General features: G+C 44.3%; 1 protein-coding gene across 2 annotated transcripts in view; it reads right to left on the bottom strand.

Annotated features, from left to right (window-relative positions):
- The window catches only part of LOC306794541 (thyroid hormone receptor alpha-B), a 128559-nt gene that overhangs the window by 8566 nt on the left and 95379 nt on the right, over positions 1–24614 (bottom strand). The window contains exons 4-9 of one of the 2 annotated variants that reach the window (XM_079292650.1): positions 19127–19505; positions 7610–7671; positions 7100–7156; positions 4200–4300; positions 3187–3334; positions 2659–2864 (exon numbers count right to left, since the gene is read on the bottom strand). In XM_079292650.1, the coding sequence (XP_079148776.1) occupies positions 2659–2864; positions 3187–3334; positions 4200–4300; positions 7100–7156; positions 7610–7671; positions 19127–19182 (630 nt within the window). In that variant the 5' untranslated portion in view covers positions 19183–19505. Of the gene's footprint in view, positions 1–2658; positions 2865–3186; positions 3335–4199; positions 4301–7099; positions 7157–7609; positions 7672–12918; positions 13016–19126; positions 19506–24614 lie in introns of those variants that run through there. The other variant, XM_079292651.1, reaches the window with a different exon arrangement.

Raw genomic sequence — 24614 nt, 5'->3', positions numbered from 1 at the left:
TCACAAGGACTCTATGCGGATGCTTGTACATTTTCTGGGTAATCATGTGGTCCTGAAGTCTTCTTTATTCTGAGATACACATGCAGCATCACACTGTTGGTTCAACGTATAAAAACGAAATGTTTTCTCCTCTTCCTCTTCGTTCTGCAGTCTTCTGCTAGACCCGGTAGCTCACCGTAAACAGTGCGTTGAGTCATTTGCGAGCTACAAGTTCAGTGAATGAGGCGCTGCGTCACTGCTGCCGCTTTAAAGCCGCCGTCACTGACACGGCTGATCCTTGAAGGGCTCAGTGGCTTCAGCGTCCAGAGACCCGTTAGTGGGAGAAGGCTGCGTAAAATAGAACTGTTTATCCTTTTGGCTGAACCGGGCTCAGGGCTAAGATGTACAGTATGTCACGGTAGCATTGATTGCAGCGCTAATCTGTCATTTAAATCCTGGGTTGTGCACGCCCTGCAGTACGGACAGGCTTTCTCCAACTTCATAGGGTTAAAAAATATATGTCTCTTCATCTAAAGTCTCATTTTAACCTCAAATGCACAATAAGAAGGTTGGTAAACGCAACAAATGGACAACGGGCGTTATGGTGCTCACCAGCGGAGGAAAGCGGATCAAACTTCAGCCAACAACACAACAAAACAAGCCGGGTTTCAAATTTTCTTCTTATTCTCTGCTTGAAGCGTCACACCTCCTCACCTTCGTTATCGCCATCATCCCAACATCCGGCCACATCCTTCTTGTTGCCTAGCAACTCCGTCCACAATACCTGCGACACTAAATGCCATCAACCTCATTTCCTCCCATCACATCCACCTGCAGCGAACGGATCCCCAGCGTAGACCTTTTTAAGCACCTCCGATAATCCGGAGGCCAAAACACGAGGTCGCTCGGTGTCCGTCTGTGTTGGTGTGAGACGGGGGAGGACCGATGCCGGGTCGGGCTGTCCAGGATGAATGTGAGCACCCGGCGCAGCAGGGAGTCGGTTTGAGAGAGAGACACTCTGACTGCCAGCTTGCAGAGCGCTCATGACTGAGGATTTGCTTTCGACTGAGATAAGAGGGGAGCTCGCAGAAAGAGAGGGGAACGTGAGGGTAGACACAGAGGGACAGCGAGAGAGGAAACAAAGAAATGAAGACGGGGAACAGATTAAAGCGGAAAAAATGAGAGAGAGAGAGAGTCGAGGTGTGAATGAGAAGTATGAAGGGAATTAGGTCTGGTTAAGAGCCCAGAAGGATTACTATGACTAAACCCCCCAGATGCCGGAGAGAACTGAGGAATAAAGGAACAGGCAGAAACACAGAAACAGGCAGCAGGGAAAACAGCGATAAAGTCATGAAGAGCTACTCTGACAGTCCGACAGCCTCAGCTCGACATCATGAAATGAAACCTTATCATTTCTGAGTGAATGCGTGTTTGTGTGAGGATATAATCCGTAGTGTCTGCTTGTTCGGCGCTGACGGGGTTAAACGCAGGGAAACTGCAGCACAAGAAAGCAGCAGGACACAGTTTACAGTGTGAGATTACCCCAGCGGCAGCTGATTGAGGGTTTCTGTACTTCAGGGAGAATTTATGTCCTCGACCAAAGAAAGTCATAGTCGACGAACTAATTCATTATTCCACAACGAATCACATAAAAGCTCCACTTTTAAATCTCGAGTTTCCCAGAAATGTTCTCATAAGTTTCTTCGTCATTCAGCATGAATAAAAAGGACCACGAAGAGGGAGCAGCCCTTTAAAAAGGTTCATGTTCCTGCAGAGTCAAACCATCCTGCTGCTTCAACAAGTTGTTTTATGAAACAGGGACATGCTCAATAATACATTTTATTCTCTTTTTGCTCACTGCTATTGTATGTAGCAGATCATTCTGGTTTGCAACAACTCACATGTTGTTTTCTTCGGTTTGGTATCTACCTGATATGATAACACTGAACCCACCAGACTAATAGCTGAGATCTGGGAGCGCTGGCCGAGAAACACGAGTTGTGACATTCAGGGAAAAGCACGCTTAGCAAATACTCACACTCGGGTGTCTGGGTTTGAACCGAGGAGAGGTAAAAGACGAGGAGTCACGCGTCATATCACACGAGTGCGACACATAAAATCTGGTCGGCACACGATCATAGAACAAGGCGTCACTGAGGCGTCCACAGGGAAGGAGTCATGGTCGCCTACTTTATGAGTGAGAACTACAATCCTGCAATTATTGAAAAGCTCTTTAACAAAAGCTTTGTATTTGAAAACGTTCGATTGTATATCAGTCGCCAGCCGTTCGAGCGTACACAAAAAGCACCATCCTTTCATTTCTAGCACCGTCTCCTGTAACCCTCCAACGTCACAGCTTGAAAGAATCTACAAATTAGGCAACTTTGTCTCGTCACAGAGAAAAAGAAGAGGAGAAGAGAAGCTAATTCAGGGGCTGATTTAGGACATGCAGCACTTTAGTTGAAGCCAGAAAGGGCGTCACACATACACTCCCTTGCAGAAATGGGTAGATGACAACTTTGCAGACTCTTGTAGCGCCGTAGATGCAGAGAGTAGAACATGCATATCACCGTGCTATCATCGGGTTTTACTGTTATTGAGTGATATCGTAAAATCGAAGTTAATGCTTCCTGTGCTGAATCTCTTTGGGAGATTCTGAACTGTACGTGACTTCCTTACCAGGAATTTGCGCTTCTGTTTCCACTGTGCGCCCTGAGCGTTGGTGTGTCGGTGGGCCTCCGTCACCAGGTGGATCACCTCCCACTCGCTGTCGGTCGGCTCCGGACGGTTCTGGAGGGTTTTCACCATTTCCTCCTTCTTGCGTCGCTCCCTGTTCTCTTCGATCAGACGCCGCTTAGCCACCCGCTTTGAGTCGTCCAGCACCACTAGGAGGAGATGGTGGGAGGCAGAGGAGGATGTGGGAGGGGGGCAGAGAGAGAGAGAGAGAGAGAGAGAGAGAGAGAGAGAGCCAAGGAAAGGAAAGCAAAAAAGAGAGATATATAATTAGTGTGTGTGTTGCCTGAAGTCTGCATATATCGTCTCGAGATGCAGCTTCTATATAACGTTTCTACACAACCCTTCTATACAGTCACATCAGCACACACATCATGTATCTACTACAATCACTACTTATTCTTCAAAAGCACAACAGTTTCAATGAACAATATGAAATTTGTCATTTTGAATCCACCAAAACAAAAGACTCACAGTCCATGGCCATGCCCACTGCAATGCACTTCTTGAAGCGGCACAGCTGACACTGGTTGCGGGTGATCTTGTCGATGATGCAGCAGCCATCGTACTTACAGGAGTAGCTCGGGTGGAGGTTCTTCTGAATGGTCCTACGGAAGAAACCCTGGAGACGGAGGGACGGACAGTGAGTGACGTTGGTAGACAGACAGGAGGAACGTAGAGGGAGAGACTGACAACAAGGAACGCTTTGAGTCGACCGCATCACATCGCCGCTTGTTACAGCGCGACTTTCATTTGAATTGAATCACTGCCGCCTCCTCCTGTGCGATAAAACAAATTCAGAGGTAAGATCTTTCATTTAATTTGGTCCGTACCTGTCTTCCTACCAAATCTGAGGCAATTTGTCTACATGTTAGCATCCCAGTAGTGTAATTGCTGGAAGGCAGCAGCGTGGGAGTGAGCTGAACAAATCGTAGCTGGAAATGGATTTATATCCATGAAATGTGATTAGATTAAAAAGTCTGCTTTTGCTGAGCGAAGACACACTGATTGCCGAGTTAAATTATGAGCATAAATCCGATGCCTTTAACTATAAATGTCTTTCTTCCTTCTTGAGAGGTGGCACAATCAATCGTACGTAAAATGCATCAACGTCCACTAAGCTTTGGCTGCTTTCACAATTGTACTCAATTGAATCGTTGCCGAATGTGAAAACCTCTTTAATTACAATGCCTTAGATATGACACGGCATCGATGAACAGAAGCAGTCTGACAGCAGCGGAGAGCTGACGTGACAGACTGACCGGTTTTTGTACAAATATGTCCACATATCATCGTTCTGCTGCTGCACACGAGGCGTCCATGTCCTTGAGGTGTGTTTACTCTGAAGTTCCCTGAGAGGCCTCACAGCAGGTTTTTCTGTCAGATATTATGTGGGCTATGAACCTGCTGCGTGTGAAAGACTGGGATCGTGTATATATATATATATATATGTATATATGTATGTGTGTGTGTGTGTGTGTGTGTACCTTGCAGCCCTCGCAGGTAATGCAGCGGTAGTGGTAACCTGTGGCCTTGTCACCACACACCACACATGGCTCATCTTTTTCGAGGTAGCTGGGTATGTACCCTGAGAGAGAAGCAAGGCCAGAGACAACGTTACACAGAATATTAGAATGTATATCTACATTCAAGATGATTTCTCTCAGGATCTTATGTATTTATATTTATCATATACAGATTATCCTTCTCAAATCATAAACACAGGACAGAAAACAATTTAGATCAGACTTTGGACTGTCAGGGCTTCCGTAGATGACTGTTTACATGGGATATGTGAATTTTCTGACGTAAGAAAGTAAAAGCATTTATATCGAGCAAGAAATGAGTGCAACGTGGCTGATTGACAGTTGGTGGCGCTAATGTGCCACGAAAGATGCCAGCAAAGGCAGTGAAGAAGAAGACTGTTAGCATAACTGTATGTAAACAATACAGCATTTAAAACATTTATTTATTTATATATTTGTCAGGCCTTAAGCAGACACATGTCAGTGATTAACTCTGAATGTAAACAGAACTTTTGCATGTTTACAAAAAAACTCAACCGTGCACATTGAAAGGTCCACGGATTCTTTTTTTAAAGATACAATTCGGGACTATTTCAGACACATTTAGTCAAATTCTACTACACCCACACAATGGCTCAAGTCCCGAACAGGACGAGCACCGCAACGGCTTCACTCCCTTTGCTGTGCCTTCTTTTAAAAAGCAGAATCTGTGATCCAAATGTAGACCACAGAGAACACCAATGGGATGGAAATGTGTCCTTGACTTGGTAAGAAGTACAAACGCTGCGTGTCAGGAGGAGCTCTGACAGAGGAGCACCCATCGGTTAGGATTACCCTCGAATTGATTGACATGTCTTTCAATAAACAGACACGCAAACTATGTTTAAAGTCTTATAAAGGTTTATAACGTAATATCAGCTTTATTTTGAAGTATGTCATTGAATTAATCCTCTTCAATCACATATATAAACAAATCAATGTGGTCACAACCTTACAGATTAGGTCTTTAATGTCACTATGAATGGGTTTTAACCACACTATTATAACAAGGTATGTAGCGGCCATGATAAACTTAAATTGGCATTATTCGTATTGTTCTCTCTCTGCACTCGTCCTCCTCCCTCTGCAGCCTTTCTTCTGCTTTAAACTCAAAGAGTAGGATAGTCTGTTCTGGTGGTACTCTGTGAGTCACAACTTAATACAGAAACATGTGTGTTGAAGTCTGAACACACACACACACACACACACACACAGAACCACTGGCAGGTCTTTGTACTGTGTACAAACGTGTGTGTGAGACGTTCGCATGACATATATGCTAATGTGTCTGTGTATCGAGGCGTGGCAAGAGCTGTGACTGGCAGTGTCAGCTGGCATCTGCCTTTTGGCTTTGGTACAGACTTTAGAGGGGGAGGGCAGAAAGGGGATGCTGGGAAAGAGAGAAAAAGGAGGAGGAGAGACGAGCGATATATATATATATATATATATATATATATGGTGGAAAATACATCATATAGGGAAAAATGTCAGCTCCAGTGTGTTGGCAGGGCAAGCAGCCAGTCTGCTGAGGACTATGTTTGGAAGACGAGCCCAAAATCAATACCGCTGCAGCCCTGTGGCTACCGGCCCCTCCTATGACGGGCCCTGCAATATCTCCTTCAACCAAAAAAACAGAAAAGCGTAAGATTTTTTCTGCTGCTCAAGATAAATATTTAGTTTTTCTCAAAACAACATCTGCCATTGCGTTTCGTCAAAGCGTGTAAATTATAAAAGTATGGATCGGGTCCCTGAAGGAGTCCCGGGATTGTTCTCCTGTCAGGACATGTCAGGACCTCCGAGGTCCTGACATGACAACAGCACAGTGAGGTGACATCTGAGACTGTAAACATTGACGACATCGGGCCACAGGGAACTACACACAGCAGCTGGATTTGAAACAACAGCTGTTATATAGAAACTGACGCGTTTATCGTCTCGTTCATGACTGGAAAATGTCCATCTGTCACTATAAAAAGAGTTCAATTACACAGTTAACATTTGACTGAAAATGGATGAAGGATGCCTCATTTCTGTTTCCCTCTAAAAATGCATAAAATAGCATCAATTATTTTGAAGGAGCCAAGGTTGGTGTAGAAAACACCAACGTTTGGCATGCTTATTTAATCAATTAACAAATGAAATACTGCTGAATTCATAGATGTTTGCCACTAGGTGGCAGCAGAAGAAACTGGAGCCGTGTCAGCATTAGCTAACGGTTGCCTATAAGTGCACTTCGTTAGATATTAGTCGTTTGCTGCTATATTAATGCTCTGAATGTAGCATAATGCTCAATTAAAGATGAAATTCTCTGTGGGTTTGTCATAAAGAGCGGATTGGTGTAGCTTTAAATATGTCTCTCAACTAATTAATCCACGGATGATTTCAACACTAGAATTAAATCAGCGGTCTCAGAGTAAACTGGACTTCTGTATTGACATTAATATATCTCGGTCATGATTTGACACTGATACGCGTCTTTACTAAATCAGGTATGCACATTAAACTCTTCAGTGTCCTGTTGAGGGTCCGCTCTCCCTCAGGAAAGAGCCAACATCACTACAGTGTGTGCAATTCAATCTCATGCAACCAGACAGACGTATTGGCACACTTTCCCAGAGGAAATGCACCATGGCATATCAAATGTGGGACACAATTCCAGCAGTGATGCAGAGAGGAAGACAGCAAGCTTGCTGGGAAGGAAAACATGTGGGGAGGACGGGTCTTGGGAGATGTATTTTTTACAAGTGCCAAAATAACCGTCCTGCAGATTTGTATGTTGGTGTTCCTCCCACCCTACCTCCATCACTATCACTCTCTCTTACCTTCTTTATTTGCTTCTTTCAGCGCGAGGGATTTGGAGCTGTCACTCAGACAATGTGCTGCGTCCAACAAGAAAGCAGACAGAGCACAAGGCTTTCGTTTATTGATGACAGATGCCAAGATGTTTTACTTTTTCTCTTTGGAGGTGACAAATCCAAAACACGTAATGTACGCGAGGCAGCAATGAATCATGTACCACGAGCTTCTGTGCGGTCACTCGGCTGCATGCATTCACTGCGGTGAGACTGAGAGACACAACATTCCTTTTCTAAAAGAATTCAAAAGTGCATCAAATATAGCTGGACGAAATGCGGGGACAGCCATTTTCTAAATGAATGGTTCCCTGCATTTGGAGAGCTTGTATTCTCGAAAGGAGAGGCGTGTTTAAAAATGCAGACTTCATTCACACTTCAGGTACGAAAGTGGAGATTTGTTTGCTAGCTGTTACTTCAGAGCTGCTTTAGAAAAATCTCTGTCTCTCTCCACCGAAAGACCAGCCGTCAGTTACTCACCAGTCATACTCTTCAAGGAACATTGGCTGTTCTTCCTCTTCCTTTTCGGGCCATTGAGCCACCTGACAGGTTACACAAAAAAGACAAAAGGAGAGGAGAGAAAAAAGAACGAGAAATAAGTAAAAGTGCATGTTCATAGACCCAAAACCCATCGGCGGGTTCTAAATTATCATTGGATAATCAAATTTCTGACGGTGCTTGAAGGAATCATGTGTAACAACTAACAAGTACATCAGAAAATGTAATGCATTTTGATATTTGATCAAATTAATGTGGATCGACCAGAAAAGCTGTTTGTACAGTTTGGCCACATTTGAATAAAACAAATTGCTCAACAACAAGTTCAAATGTCACCTAATTCCACGACATCCTGCTACATCAAACCGCCCAGCAAAAGGTTACAGACAAATGCACCGATTCCCTGGACACGTCATGTTTGTTGACAAGTCCATCAGCTCCATAATCGAGCTAAAGAAAAAGCTTGTTAACACCAGATGCACATACCAAGGCCTGTGATTAGCTGGCATTTCCCCGGTAATGCATCCAGGAAAAGATCAAATGTTAACACCACCATGTAAATTAGGTCTATGAGTGAGTTGGAACATACAACAATAGTGAGGAGAAATGTCACGAGCTCATGTAAACAGATTTCAGGAAAGCATTCTGTATTTGTCTCTATTGGCATTATGTCATCTTGTATCCCTCTGCCAGCTAAACATCTGGTACTACAATTAAATGAAAGAAAAACAGGAGCATGGTTTGCTGCCACTTTCATATCTAACTGAGGAGTAATGGAGCTCTCCAGACCAACAAGTGCAGTGAAAAAGGTCTTGCTGCAGAACGGAATCCACAGAGCAGGAAAACTATTTTTTGTTGAACGTAGTTAAGCCCCAAAACAAATATAAATATTCTTTAAATATTAGGGCACACCAGCAACTTCTGGGTCTGAAAAGTGAAGCCAATGCTGAAGTTACTCAAAGCTGCATTCTCTCTAATGTCCATCAGGGGGCGACTCCTCTGGTTGTGTAGAAGTCTATGAGAAAATGACTCTACTTCTCTCTTGACTTATTACCTCAGTAAACATTGTAAACATGAGTTTATGGTCTCAATCTCTAGTTTCAAGTCTTCTTCAATACAGCATGATGTTCATTTAGTAAATTATGGTCCATTTAGAGTCAGAATTTAGGGTGTGGCTACCTTTTGATTGACAGGTTGCTACCTCGGCGCCTGGGAGTTGTACGTGTTTTCATCTTACAACACTTTCAGTGTGTTTTCAGTTCTTTAAGTTAATTAACATTTATATCACCTAAAAATGTCTTATTCAGCGTCCGGTTGTACTTAGCTCCACCCTCTTATGTCACTTCTGGTTGCAAAAAAAACCAAGATGGCGACGGCCAAAACCCTGAACCCGAGGCTTCAAAACGGTAACTTTAGTCAACAAACCAATGGGTGACGTGACGATGACTACGTCCACTTCTAACATACAGACTCTACAGTATAAAGTCTATATACAGTCACAATAACAGACCACAAAGACCGCAACTCTAGTATGTATCAAGTAAAGCAGCACGCTCAACAAGCATGTGCACTCAGAAACACCCCACCAGCCGCACTGACACATGTGAAAGGCATGCAACGCCCAGATGGGAACTGGCTGCTCTGAAGGGAATTATGAAAGCCAAGAGATGAAGGAGGGAGAGACTTAAGTAGAGGGGGAGAAGAAAAAAAGAAAAGAAAAAGCATTTCTGAAAAGAGAGTATGAGAGAGAGAAAGAGAGAGCGAGTCAGTGAGTGGTTGATCCCAAGAGTCCAGCTCTCTGCTCGCAGACACTCCACGTAGCCTGCAGCTCTCCTCCCACACCAGGGCCCTTTAATCCCGGCTCCAGGAGAGGGAGCAGGGCTCCATTAGCACCACAAATAAAATCAACTTCCACTCCGTTACGATGCAACGCACAGGCCTGTTGGTCACCTTCGCTCTGTGGAGTTGTAATACAGAATGTTATTTACGATCTGATCGTCTGTCTAATGGTGTACTTTTTGTTACAGTTTCTCTTAATCTGAATCAAAGGTCTGAGGATAGAGAGTGTCATATGTTCAGATTATAAAGCTCTTTGTGATTTTGGGCTATATAAATATATGAATATTTAACGGAGAAAAATACAAGGTACGGACTCTACTGTGTACTACGTCATTTAATTAAAAACAATATATGCATTTAAAATGTCTATTAGCAGTGTTGTGACATGAACAATTCAGTAAATCATATCTCCCTCGCATCCAAACTAAAACGAAATAATATTAATTTGCAAAGTGTGGAAATAAAAACAAAGTGAAACACGTGAATATAAAAAACGATGTTTAAAATCTCCCCCCTGATAGCAATATTGCCTCTAAAGTTGATACTCGGTGGTCGGCTGGTGTCACAACATTCATTTTGTACAAAGAGGTAATTACACAATGTTTGTGTGGCTGGATAATTTATCAATTGCATCTCTGGAAAGCTTAATTAGAATCCACTATCGGACAAAAACAAGGTTCAAAAGGTTACAATACGTAGTCTTATATCGCTCCCAGCTCTGAGCAGCACTTTGCATGCTGGGATAACTCACTTTCTCCAAACGCAGTATGCATACTGACACCTCTGATGATATTCGAACTGGTCACTTCAGAATATGTACCATGGAACTTGGCTGCAGTGATGGAAACACATGGGCGAGAGTCACTCAGTGCATGAAAACATATATTTTTGTTTCCATGCTTTAATGAAGAGATTTGATGCAGAGTGACTCTGCTCCCCACAGCGATCGAAAAGACTCGGAGACTGTTTACTCTTGGCTATAAAACGGCACTTGGGCGATCGGACCACAAGTGTAAGCGACCACCAGGAAGCATTGTGCTCACATTACTCAAGCACTGTGCTGAGGGGGTCTGGGACCCTATGCTGATGAGTCCCTGAAGTAACAGGAAGTATGCTGAGAAATAGTTGTGATCTCTTCCTCAAGCACAGGCACAGGAGGTGCAGTGCTGCCTCCGGCCAGTTGAAGGTGCTGAACACGACATTTGGAGCACTTCTACTGCTTCTCGACTGCTCTCGACAGCCGGCAGCTCGCAGCTAACGGTGCTAACAGTGGACACTGTGGGAAAAGAGCGAACAGTGTTTACCTGAGGGGGGACTGAAGGCTTGGCCACTCGGCTTCCTCCATGACGCTGTCAGTTGGGTTATCAGCTTCCACCGCCGTAGGGGAGCAGTGCAGAGCGGCGGCCGTGAGCGAGCCAGCGGTGCACGCTCACATGCACTAAAAAGCGTGCATTGCCGGCTCGACGTTGTCAACAAAGATCACACAGCTCAGATAACAACACACACAGAGGGCCTTCCTTCTCTGCTCAGGTTACTCCACTATATCGTAACACAGCTAATAGTTGTTTGCTCTCAATCCCACATATTGCAGCTTTAAAAACAACGATGCATTGGGTCTTTGCCAACGGAAGCGGTGAACGTGTTTATTTGCATGTAGAGCGGGAAAGTGAGATCCGATCTCAAGTGGTCACTTTATAAAAGGCTTCTCTTATGAACCAGCATGTTTCTACGTCTCACACCAGCAAACAGGGTTTGCTCTTTGGAACACCATTGCCCGTTCAGCTCAAGAGTTGCAGTAATTGAGCTTAAATGCCAACTCAAACGGCACCTCCACATTTAACCTCGGCCTATAGCACCATACTGGTCTCACTTATTGTTCCCTTTGCCCTTTTCACAATACTTCAGATAGCTTAACAGGGCATTGAATTAAGCTCTGAAACAGCCTCTTGAGATGAAGCTTGATTGCAGTGATTGCAGCATCTTATTAGGAACCCCTCTCAACTACGGGGTGTATTGTTCCTGGCACGGTGAGATTTGGGGGGAGAACGGATGGCGGCTGACATGACTGACTGTCTCCAAAAGCTGAAGGAGGGTGGTCACCTGTGAAGCGACACCACCCGGCGTAACAACAGCAAGGTGCATATCTTTGAGCCGATGCTTTTCTTTCCCTTCGTGGGCAAAGTTAAATGTCAGTCGGCTGGAACAAAGAAAAAGGAATTAAAGCTGTCACAGCGGCAGGAAGACACGGTGGGGTTTTCACTGACTGCCACTCAAAGGTAAACATTCTCTCCCTCTGCCAACTGGCCTCCACATCACTCAGCCCGTACAGCTGCTGGAGGCGACAAGCACCACACTGACAGCTATGTGACAGTTCAGTCCTCCCACTGCGGCGGCATGTTGTTTAAGATGGAAACATAGGCAAAGTGGATAAAAACAGATTCAGGTTTCTGTCACTCCTCAAACAAACTCCTCTTTGTCCTCTCTGCGCTGAGAAGATTTACAATCCGCCACACGTTTACCTTTGTTTTCCCTCAGCTGAGCCGCGTTTTTCACGCACACATCTGACATATGATAACGCAAACAGCCACAGAGCTGGCACAGCGGGGATGAAATCATGAAATGATCACAGGAATCACCGCTCTGTGAATAAGCTCCAGCTCTAACCCGCGATTAAGATCAATCCCAAAAATAGCACTGATGAAAATATTAGCGCTATGGCAGCCAAAAGAAAAGAGCTTAGCACTGTTGGCGGAGCCTCACAAGTGCTTTTCACTATTCTAAGAGCTCTCAATGGAAAGACTTGTGGAGAGACACGGTGTCAAGTGGCCCAAGAGGCAAGTGAGGAAGGGAAACATCACAGAGAAACACAATGTGGAACAAATATGCTTCAAAAACAATGATTGGCTTCTTGTCTAACAGGACGGTTTGAACAAACACGCAAACTTCACTGGCTGTTTCTGCAAAAAGAGCAGGCAGCCTGACAGCCTCCGAAATTGTATCACACAGCCGGTGAACGTGTGGCCACTTAGTGCAAATACAAGAACGCCCGTTCGCGGATGAAAACATCATGCATAATTGAATATTTTTTGATGGAATGTGAGGTTTTCTTTGCAGGTTGGGGCAGGAGAGCGCAGGCATATCATGGATCACACTTTTTCAATTTCCAGCTCAAACCCTGTGCCTCTCAGCAACATGAGCCAAGCCCACAGGCGCATGCACACACTGTACTTTCACTCCGGCACATGCACAGGGTGAAACTAAACTTGACGTGTCAGAGCAATATGATTCCTACGGCCCCCCCCCCCCCCCCCGATATCTGTGCAGAGCATGCACACATGTTGCACAACTCAGTGCACACACACTGCCCAAAACCAAATACACAATATAGAAGAGAAGAGTGAACAACGTGAGCCAAAACAGATGACAGGAGAAAAAAGACTTACAGCGCTGACCTGATGACGCAGTGGGACTGTAGAATATGCATGGCAAGGCTGGTTGCAGATGTAGGTGACCAGCTGCTCCACAGCCCTGGTGCATGGACTCCGTCTCTGTCTGTCTCTCTTACACCCTGATGTCTCTACCAGTTGTGCTGTGCTTAGCCTGCCAACCCACTCAAATACATCCAGCCTTCTCCCTCCCTCGTCCTCTAATCTGTGGGACTTTCTTGCTCTGCTTGCTAGCACCGCCTCCTCCCCAGGAGTCCACCCCGATTGGACGACAGCCAGCTTCTCCACCTGTGACTTTGACAGCGACTGCATAGGAGCGTCTACCATGTAATTGAGACGAGCGCGGGTTTCATTAAGGCTAAAGCAGCACGCGTGAGCAGAACAGCAGAACAAACAGAAGAGCAGTCACAGAGAACTGTGTGTCCTTACACATTATTTCACTCAGCACACTTGAAGACAAAGTGTTTCATGACTTTAAACTCATTGGTTCCTGCTTAAGACCTAAATAAATAGATAAAAACCAGCTCACAAACATATACTCAGTAATCTCCTCATTTAACAGCAACGTGTCTCTCCAGAGACAATGTCCATAACGTCGATACAACACGTGCTGCTGTGGAGTTTTTCAAATGAAATTCCAATCATGAGGTGGTGCCAGAAAATGTCAGACATATAATCAAATCAAAGTATAGAAGAAAGAAATGAAGAAATGGGCTGAGTGATTTCCCTAAACATCAGGGTGCTTTTGTTGGGGACTATTTTCTACGGCGGATCAGCACACATTTAGTGCTGTAGGGATTATTTCTGGCAGCAGGACGGTGTCGTGTGCTTTCAGCTACGGTGCTCATGCTAATGGAGGAGCATGTCTCACTGATGTGTTTGTAATACAACGGGGCTCGATGGCAAAGAGGAATAAGATAGACATAAACAGACAATACATGTTTTGGTCGTTTCATGGCATTTGTTGACAATAAAGAAAAATATAGTATTTTACCAGCCTTATCGTTAAAAGGGTAAATTCATCTCAATTACAAAAACACTTACTTGAGCTGTGGTGCTCAAAACAATAAAAGATTTAACAGGAATGTGCCGGTTACACAACAAAATACCCGAGTCTGCTGTTGACCTTTTTTTTTTGAAATGCAATTTTCACTGCTGTGAGCGCCGCACAAATTAAATTCCAAGCACCTCCACTGTACTGGAGCGGTGCCAACAATTATCATATTTTCAAAACCTCAGCAAATAAAACCCAAGCTGGATACAGCCAGAAGTGAGGGAGACGCCCGAAGTGAAAATCAGAAGACTGATAGGCACCTGCTCTGAAGCTCATTAAAGAATCAGAACAATACAAAGAGGCACTATAGTCCACAGAATTATATCCATAACAGCGTCTGAATGAGGCCCCCTGTGCTATGTTTTCAGTGCTACAGTAGCCTATTGTTCAGCACGCATGCTACGGGCCTACAGCCGGGTCTGTGCTTTACATGTGTCCATTACATCCAGTGCTAATGGACACTTTGTTCCCTCATGTATCCCGCCACTGTCTAAATTGCAGGCTGTGCTAGAAGGGGATATAGCATACCACTGAGTGAAAGCCAGACAACTCCCTCTGTCCAAATACACAAGTGTACAGCAACCCACACAATTAACATGGAGGCTAAATCCTCAAATATATACAGCTCGCTACTTCCGGTGCAACAAAAAAAAGACTGCACAGCCCGAACGGCTATGCAGCCTGTGTTTAGCTGCGTTTAGGTCACGTCACTTTAAATGTTGTATGCATTTTGCTTCCATAAATTATATTCTATGCTTTTTCTTAAAGGTTTTCAAACCATATGCATCTTGTTAAAGTCTGGGTGAAGCAAAAAGGAATATGTGTTCATCACACCGGAGAAGAATGTGTTTTTAACCACCCAGCCAAATTTGAATGTATAAAAAAATATAAATGAAAGAGTAATGAAATGGTGGGCGTTTTAAACATGTCGATTTCATAAAAAGGGGGAAAGAGTCCCTCTTCAGCCAGGTTACCTCGCCTTTAAATCCACTGGGTGTAGGCTGCACTGCTCAGTGTGATGAGGCAAAACAAACACTGCGTAGATTAACTATCAACCGTCCGCAGCGGGCGCATCTGAATCTATAGCAGCTTATCTCTGTATTGCATTTGCACTTGTTTACCAGACAAAGTCACAAAAACACACTGATCACGCTCCACTGGAGAACTCTACACTGTTCTAGCTTGTCCTCTGCACAAAGAACTGTCATGATCTTCAACAAGACGAGTAGTAGTGGACATGTTTTAAATGACAAAACACAAAGTACTGGACCAGAGATTCAAGAGCAATGTGAGATGATAAGTATCGTCCAGTCAGTTATTCTCCACCTGAATTATTTCATTCTTAAACCTTCAGATGTGGTCACAAACGTTAAAGAGTGCTGTTGAGATCCCCACAGCGGAACCTTTAGTACGAATCCAGGAAGAGTACATGACTGAGGAACTGCACGCGCACACACACACACACACACACACACACACACACACACACACACACACACACACACACACACACACACACACACACACACACACACACACACACACACACACACACACACACACACACACACACACACACACACACACACACACACAGTTTGAACACCTTGAAGCAACACAGATCACCACTGTAACTAAGGTCTGAGGCAGGGGAGGAAGAGGTTCATCTCTCAGGAACAGTTCCTTCTCCAAGAAAGATTTTCAAATATTAAGGAACACTTTTCAACATATGTAATGCAATCTGAGACTCAACAGGGATTCTTGTTATTGTTTCAACCCCAGTCGGTTTATGTTGTACATCTCACACATACTTCATGGATACAGCGCATACTGTGTGTTTACCAAACACAAGAGCTTCACCTTCAGGCCCAACAGACCGGTGGGTACAGTATCTCTCTCAATGACACTCGGCATTAAAATGTCCATCGAATGAGGAACCAGCGGCGTCATAAAAACCACAGCACGAGTCCACACAACAATGCTTTTAACCCGCGCATGACCGGACATCCTCACGTCCACGAGGGAAGGAAAAGCTGGATCTTGTTTACTTTTGCAGACAGACTGTTAGTGAGACAGAGCAGAGAATAATCTGATCACAAGGAGGCCTGACTTCTATTTAAAACAAAGTAATAATGCATTCTAGATACATATGTGGAAGAAAAAGGATCATTTTCGGGTAATTAAATCATCAGGATCACTGTCGCCCGAGAAGAAGATCTGGACCCACACATGTTTGACTGGAGGCTGAAGCGGATCAAACACCGGAGGCATCTTGAAGCACATCAACTACAAAGATTCCTGGATAGAAAGCACACGCACGCACGCACGCACGCACGCACGCACACACACACACACACAGCACTATGGCGCAAGCCTTTACGCCGTTAATGTGACACACTGCAAGCCGCCTTGTGTCAGCTGTGGTGACATCTTAGGAGAAGTGATGCAAGCTGGAACTACATCTCCGTTTGAAGTAAATCCAGCATGACATACATTCTACTACAATGTATGCATCTTAATGAGCCACCGAGAGGACGAGCGGCTTCTTACGAAGCAAAGTGACACTAAATAGTGCTGAGCGTTCAGGTTTTCAGCAGCTCGGGAAGTGAAAAACCAGTCTGTAAAGTTATTGTCAGGCAGAGAAGCGTTCATATTTATGTGAGGGCACATCAAACAACCTTCCGATCCATAAGTACAGGTGTTCTATTCTCAGTCCGCGTGCCAGTAAAGTAACTACCGGTACAGCATCACTTCAAAGAGCCGGAGCGGTTTGAAAACAGAAGGGTGACAACATGCAGGTGGGAGGGGCAGAGATTTAATAAAAACCCCCGTCATGCCGAACACACCGCTGACATCTACACTACGAAGCCCCGGCTCCAGTCTGAAGCATCGCGAGAGCTCCAACTCTTTGTGCAGAATACTTGCACCTAAACATATCGGACATATATATATATATATATTTAAAATATATATATATATATATATATATATATTTAAAATATATATATATATATATATATATATATATATATATATATATAAAAAAAAAAATATATATATATATATATATATTATTTTTTTTTCTTCTTTTTTTTTTAAAAGGAAGGCCGATGTACGGGCTCCTGCGTCCGGGACGGCACCAACTGTCCCCCAGGGGCAGAGCTGTTCATCTCCTGACAGGTGTTCATGTTAGCGGAGGAATCCACGCAGGATTGACTTTCTTCACACATAGAACATGGAGCCAGCTCGTCTTTCCACATGGCGCTAATAACATCAACTCATATTGACATTATTATTTTTACAGACATTTAAGTTCATCTGCAGAGACTGGAAGGAAGTTCTGTGTTTAGATGCTCCTCTTCTCCACTTAGGTCTCAGTCTGAAAGCAGTAAACACGACATGTTGTTTCTCAACAAAATAAACGAGGCAATAAACCTCCTGGAAAGTTTAGCTTTGCACTGCATGAAAGGCCATAATGCAGACATGTAATGTTTTTATTATTTCAATGGCCAACGGGATATTTGTGACAGCAAAATAAATGAGCTTCTAGCAAAAAGCTGCTTTCAGTGTTTACTTCCTCGCCAACTTACCAGCATGACGAGCAAAGATGAAACAAAGAGATGAAACAAAGAGATGAAACAGAGAGATGAAACAAAGAGATGAAACAAAGAGATGAAACAAAGAGATGAAACAGAAGCTTCCGTGATCTCCTACACATCCGTCACGCAGTCAGACTTCCAGGTCACAAGTCATCCACGTCACATCTTTAGAGTTCCCACAACCAGAGATCACCTTTGTAATTTTAAGGATAATTTCCGTCTATTTAAAACCTACTTGCTCATGTTTTGGTGTCTTTAACAATGTTTTTTGAGATGGGTCGAGTATTGAGAGAGAACGCTGCAGCCGCTAAACGGCCTGCGATGTAACCGCTCAGGGAAACTCCTCGCCCTCAATGCACGTCCAATAACAGCCACCGACAGGCTCAGCTTGTGATTAGAAGTGTCTGATAGCGTTGTGGAAAGGACCTTGCAGGGAAATAAAACATTTTTCTTCACCTCTCGCTTGATGTCTGTTACTGTGAGTGAGACGTCTTGATCTGAAATCTCGCTACACATCTGCATTATTGAAATCCTCTCACTATTCAGCCGTGACAGTGACAATCTTTGAGATAACACGCAGCTACGCTTTGTGTTTTCCAACACCGACACTTCTTTAACTCGCACTCACATTTTCACCGTTGTCTCAGGGGCAGCAAGTCACATGACACAATAAGAAAGCTGTTCCAAAATGCTGCCAGACACGTATAATAACGATCTGATTCTGTGGACGTACACCGCCAGTGAGGAGTTGCTGCTGTCTGCAGCGTTCTCCCTCAACACTGGACCTGTTTCAAAAGTTTCTATTTCAATGAAAAAGGCAATCTCTCTCTCTTTGTCCTGTTATACGATCACAAAATGTTCTAAATGAAGTGGAGTCCCCTCCCAAAGCCGGAGCTGATTAACATTGAGCGATAACGCTTTCCTCGAGCCAGAGACCTCTTCCACACAGAGGGCCCCTTCCTCCCCGGCGGCACTACTGTATGAGAGAGCCTCCATTCCACTAATATTATGTTTTCATTCATGAGAAGGGGCTTAAACAGTGCTGTGTTTGTTTGTGTTCGGGCCGGGCCCGACTGGTTCTGCTCCTCAAGAGCTGAAGGGGCAGAGGGGAGGAGCGTCGGGGTCAGATGTAGCTCAAAGCTCACTTCTCTGAAAAACAATCCGGGCGAGAGGAAGAGAGCAGCGGCGGCGGCGGCGGCGAAGGAAAAAAGAGGCCGCTTTGTTGATGAGCTTGTCTGGAAAAAAACAACATGATCCAGAGACGTACAAACAGAGAGAACCATGAGAACAAAAAAATCCAGATTCCCTTCTGGATGTCCTCAGAAGACCTCCTCCATATGTAACACCAGGACGCAACAACAGAGAGCCATGCCTGCTTCATTTCAGGGACACGTTTACATCAGGGAAGACAAACTAAAGGAAACACCGGCGGCTCTTGAGGCAAAGATTTGGAGTGACGTATATTAGTTGTAACATGACACAGACCAACGTGAATTTGTTTTGGAAGCATCAGAATGTTTGTGTGGTGAAAGAGAACGACCACAGGGTTGGAAGAGCTCACCCTTTCTCCTCTCCCTCTGAAGGGTTAGGGTCCTGCTCCTTGGACACGAGTTCCATTCACCTTAATTCCATCCAGCAACCAATCATGAGAGACTGAGGCAAGCCCCACCCTCGGATGCCCGGTTGTCATTCGCCGGTTGGGAGGGGGCCGTCAGTGAAACATGACAGGGTCCCGTCCCTGGGCTTTTCTCTCGTTCTTTCTTTCTTTCTTCTTTTTTTTTTGGGTGAGGATGGGTCGGGGGTCTCCAGAGGGAGTCAAAGTGAGGTCGGCTCGGTGAGAAAGGGCAAGATATGCGAGATGCTGGAGGTCAATCGGCAGACCCAGGGGCCGGGGCTCCAGTCGGGGTCTCAGGGACGCGGAGGGAGGAGTGGGATCCAGTCTGGAAGAGAACAAAGGACACCGTGAGATTACACAGAGCTGGAACCATGAGCTGCTTTTCTTAGTCCTCGAAGATATCTTTGGGTTTTGGACAGAACAGGACACCCGCAGTGGGAAAGTGTGATTTTTCACGATTAATTGTGTAATTGAGTAGATAATCAGCAGGTTAATCAATGATAAAAACAATCGCTGGTTGCACCCATAAGTGTCTATTTTGTCATGCATTTATCCTAAAAAGCCTTTTGCACATTTCACACATGCAAACCTGTACACACACATCCTGTCAGCCTTTTGAAAGGTGCATCAGACTCTTTCCTTCAATATATTCCTTCAATATTAATATACTCATAACTTGATTTTCAAAGGTTGGCTGAAGATCCTGCTTTTATCTTTGTGATACAAAGACTGATGGATTCCCTCAAGAGTGTCTTGGGGAGGAAGCTGCCAAACGACCCGACCCAAATGAATGCAACTGCAAGCGTGAGGCTTCTAACACACGACATACAGACGAGCGGGTCAGAGAGGGGAAGCAGAGGGGTTCCTCGGAGCCACACACGGAGTCAGAAGTGGTACGGTGGCCTGGAGGTCAGAGGGGAGCTCCGTCACCTTCAACCGCTGCGGCTACAACTTGAAAACTTCTTCCGGAATGTCACCTGTCGCGCAGGGTTAAGTAGCTTTGAGATGAGCAGCTGATCTGTGTGAAAGAGTGTGTGTGTGTGTGTGTGTGTGTGTTCAGAGGGTCTTGATCCATTAGCCCTCTGCCTCCCTCCCCTGTTGTCAAAGGAAGGCTTTATTCTCTCCCCCGCTAATCCCTGGTTCAATGCCTTTCTAATCCGGAACAGTGGGACACAGGGCCTGAGAATGCCCTCAGACATGGCTGATATTATTAGTGCTTTCACTGCTAATAGAGAGATTACATACATATTCAAAACAAACATTTCTCTGCTGGCAAAGGAGTTGTTTTGGAGTCATTTTACAGCAGAAGGAGAATGATTCACACGGCGAAACCTTCTGTGAGAGGCCGACGGAAGCTCAGAAAATAATGATCATTTGAATTTAAAGTTGTAAATATGAGGCGAGATGAGGATATCAATTAGTTTATTCTTAAATAAATGTTGGAACAATTACTCAATTAATCAATTTGTGGTTCGACAGAAAAGTAATGGACAACATTTATTATCTATTTATCGTTTAAGCAATCAATCAAGCAAAAGGCCAACGATCAGCTGGTGAGGATGCTTTTGCTGATTTTCTGTTTTATGTCTTTATAAATTCAATATCTTTGGGTTTTGAACTGCTGGAACAAAACAAGAACAATGAAGAGGTTCTCGGGCTCGTGTTTTATTCTACATTTTTGTTATTTTCTATAACATTTTGAATTCATATAATTGTGAGATGCAGCCCAACAAGAAGACTTCCTTTCTTGAAAGAATGTGCAGTGGTCCTTTTTGATTCATAAAATCAATTGCATACATATCTGAGGTATTGAAAGGGAATTGAAAAGCTCAAACCCCGTTTCTCAAGCACGCACTCAACACACAAACTCTATTTGTGGTCATGAAAACAAAAGGTCGCGCACACAGCAGCCGGGCGCCTCTACAAGTGGGCCTGGCATCAGCGCTGCTGATTAGTTGTTTATCCCACTGGGATGGAGGGGATTGAAGAGAAAGGGAAATTGTTCCATTGGCAACGGAAAATAAATAAAAAGAACTTAAAAAAAATAAATTCCAGATCAATAATCAATAACCTGGTTGACCATGCCGACCCTTTCCGGAGCTCTGTGCGTCTCTAGAGCCATGACTCTACGAGTATTGCTGCTGTTAGTAGCAGCTTCAGTGGCAGCAAAGGTAGGATGAGTATGAGTACTAATACTATTCTTCACATAATTCCTTCTTGAAAAGAGGATACAACTGTTTTAGTGGAACCAGCGCCTCAGCTTCCAGCCTCCTGGTGGGTGTTTCCAGTGAGTCCTCTTTACTGACCCCTGAGGGCCGCGCTGTCAGCTTCATCATCGCCCAGAGTCTCAATACGAGACGTGTTTCTCCCCCTTTTTTCAGCAAGTTCACAAAGTGTCGGTTGTGAAGCGTTTCTTTACAGCGTTCAACATTCAGGAGGACCAAACGTGCTGTAAAGTTTGCAGCTAAGTAGAAGCTAGCCAGCTAGAACACGACATCAAGGTATTTCCAGAAAACAAATCGCAGCGTAATAAATCTTTGTAAGGACACACTCTCCCGCTCTGAAGGCCACATACACACAGTAGTCACCCTCTTAACCACTGTCTCCTTGCATGTACTCGTTCGCCTTTGCCCCCACCAAGGAAGTTATGCTTGTATTAATATCCCATGTATCCAAGGACGGGGCAAGAAAATACAGTTTGCCAATTGGTCTGGGGCGGAAAAGGAGTACGCAGCATACTAGAGCTGTGGAAAGACGGAGAGGAGAGGAGACAAGGAGTGAGAAAGAAAGATGGAGACAAAGAGAGATTGATAGAATATAAACTGTATATTGTGAAGGAGGGCATGTGGTAAAGATGAGGAAAGGTTAAGAAAAGAGTGGATTTAGGTCACCGTTGGAACGGAGACAAAATAAACCCGCTTATCAGAGCTGGAAGACGAATAACAGGACGAGAGAACGGGGCGTGTCAGGAGGCAGAATTGCGGCGTTCAGGTGGTTTCAAGCCCGAGTGCACATCCAGAGATAAGTGTCTGGGATCCTACAGGTCCGGTATCAGTTACGGATTCGTTATACGACCATTTATGGTCTGTGCAGAGCAATGAGCAATAAAACGGGAACATGCGGCGTGTCAAGAAACAAATTGAAACAACACATGACCCCTACATTTTAAAGAGCTGATGAATGTCTTCAGTGGAAACGTGAGTCTTGGTGACCTTCCAATGGCAGCAGAGATACTTTGAAGCTTCGGGGATGGAAACGGAGCCAAACTGAATAATCGCCCACATATTGATGCGACTAGGAGATTCTGACAGCATAATGTCTGACGTATCACTCACATAATGTAGAGCATGTATACCCAGAGGCTATTAAAAGTCTTACTTAAAGGGGCAGTTCACTCCAAAATCCAAAGCACATATTTTACCTCTTACATGCCGTTTATCAGACGAGACCGTTTGGTTGACGTCTGGTTTTGGAGACATCGTCCGTAGAGATGTCTGCCTTCTCTCTAATGTACCGGGACGAGATGAAAAGCAATGGTTCTTTCTAGAAATCATGACCCGGTTACTGGAGATAATCTACGGACCTTGTCGTGAGCAGCTCCGTGTAGGAACTATTTTGTTTCTACATCCGGCAGATGTATCACCGCGCCGGAGGAAGCGTGCATCTATTGCGGTCACACCTACTTTGTTAGAATTAGCTTGTATCGGCTCGAACAAACACACATATACAAACGTAGATCGATACACACTCATAGTAGAGCATAGATGCTGCATTTGTGATCCACAACATCGGGAAAGTTGCAATCACTGAGCACCAATCAAACTGCTGCTTGGCGATCAAACGTCAACTTGACAGGTTCAATTACATGTCAGCTCTCAGATTTTTTTTAAATTTGTAAAGCGCGCACACACGCACACGCACACGCACACACACACACGTCTCAGCACATGCACCTTGAGTCTCTTCCCTTCCAGGACGGCTTCCAAATTTGAATTGGGCTGCAAAAACTGGCATCTTCCCTCAAGGAAAAAAGGTTCACCTTTAATTGCGTGCTCTGAAACACAGCCTTGAAAACGTATCAAAAGAATAACTAGCGAATGCACGTTGACGCCCGGAGACACGAAGAATTCATGAAACATGACCTGCTCCGTTCCAGGCCAAAGAGATCGATGCCCCTCTGTTCTTCAGACAGTGATGATCCATCAGTACGAAGCAGGCCGGTGTGAAACGAGGTTCTACACCAGAAACAAACCGCTACGTCAAGGGCGTTTTGCTGTGTTGTGATGGGGAGATATCAATTCAAGGTATTATTAAAGACACTGAAACAATGTTAGGAATTATGTTTCCAGTCAATTAAGTTCACGAAGAGACTCTTTGAAAGTTTGCTAGCTGTAGTAATGACACAATTATTAACAAAAGTACAGGGAATAAGGAGTGTCTATGAGGGGAAAGCTTGCTTTGTTTCAGTCAAAATCTCAAGATGGCAGCTCCCGTATCCGGGATATTTTGGCTTCACTTTTCACCTTTCGGAGGAAATAAAGATGCTTCACGAGAGTGAATGTTTCCAGTTTGATGTCACGTGAATCAAGACGGACGCAGATGAGTCCATGAGACAAAGTGTGACACATTAACAGAACAGTTCCTAAAAGCTGAGAATTACTTTTATTTGCTAATGGCTTCAATGAGGGGACAGAACAGGAAAGCCCCCCCCCCAATCGGCACGACTCCTTTCAGATTTTTGTCCGTTTAAGGCAAGGCAAGGCAAGTTTATTTGTACAGCACATTTCAACAACAAGGTAATTCAAAGTGCTTCACATAAAACCATTAAAAGCATCAAAACATAAGGCAAAATAAAAGGAGATTTAAAAACAATTAAGAACATTCATTAAAACATTAAAAAACAGTGCAAGAAATAAAATTCAGTAGTAAAATGCAGAAATGCAGGAAATTGATTAATATATTAATTGAACGTGGTTCAATTAAAGGCAGCAGCAAACAGAAAGGTCTTCAATCTTGATTTAAATGACCTGAGGGTCTCAGCAGACCTGCAGCTTTCTGGGACTTTGTTCCAGATATGTGGAGCAGAAAAACTGAACGCTGCTTCTCCATGTTTAGTTCTGACTCTGGGAACAGAAAGTAGACCGGTCCCAGACGACCTGAGGGGTCGGGATGGTTCATAAGGTAGCAGCAGATCAGAGATGTATTTTGGCCCTAAACCATTCAGTGCTTTGTAAACCAACAGCAGGATTTTAAAGTCAATTCTTTGTTGGACAGGAAGCCAGTGCAAAGACCTCAGAACTGGAGTGATGTGGTCCACCCTCCTGGTCTTAGTGAGGACTCGAGCTGCAGCGTTCTGAATCAGATGCAGCTTTCTGACGGACTTCTTACAGAGACCTGTAAACACACCGTTACAGTAGTCCAGTCTGCTGAAGAT

The sequence above is a fragment of the Melanostigma gelatinosum genome (genome assembly GCF_949748355.1).
Source record: "Melanostigma gelatinosum genome assembly, chromosome: 21".
Lineage (NCBI taxonomy): Eukaryota > Metazoa > Chordata > Actinopteri > Perciformes > Zoarcidae > Melanostigma > Melanostigma gelatinosum.
The sequence above is the reverse complement of the archived record's forward strand: the minus strand, read 5'-3'. Positions and strand labels throughout refer to the sequence as shown.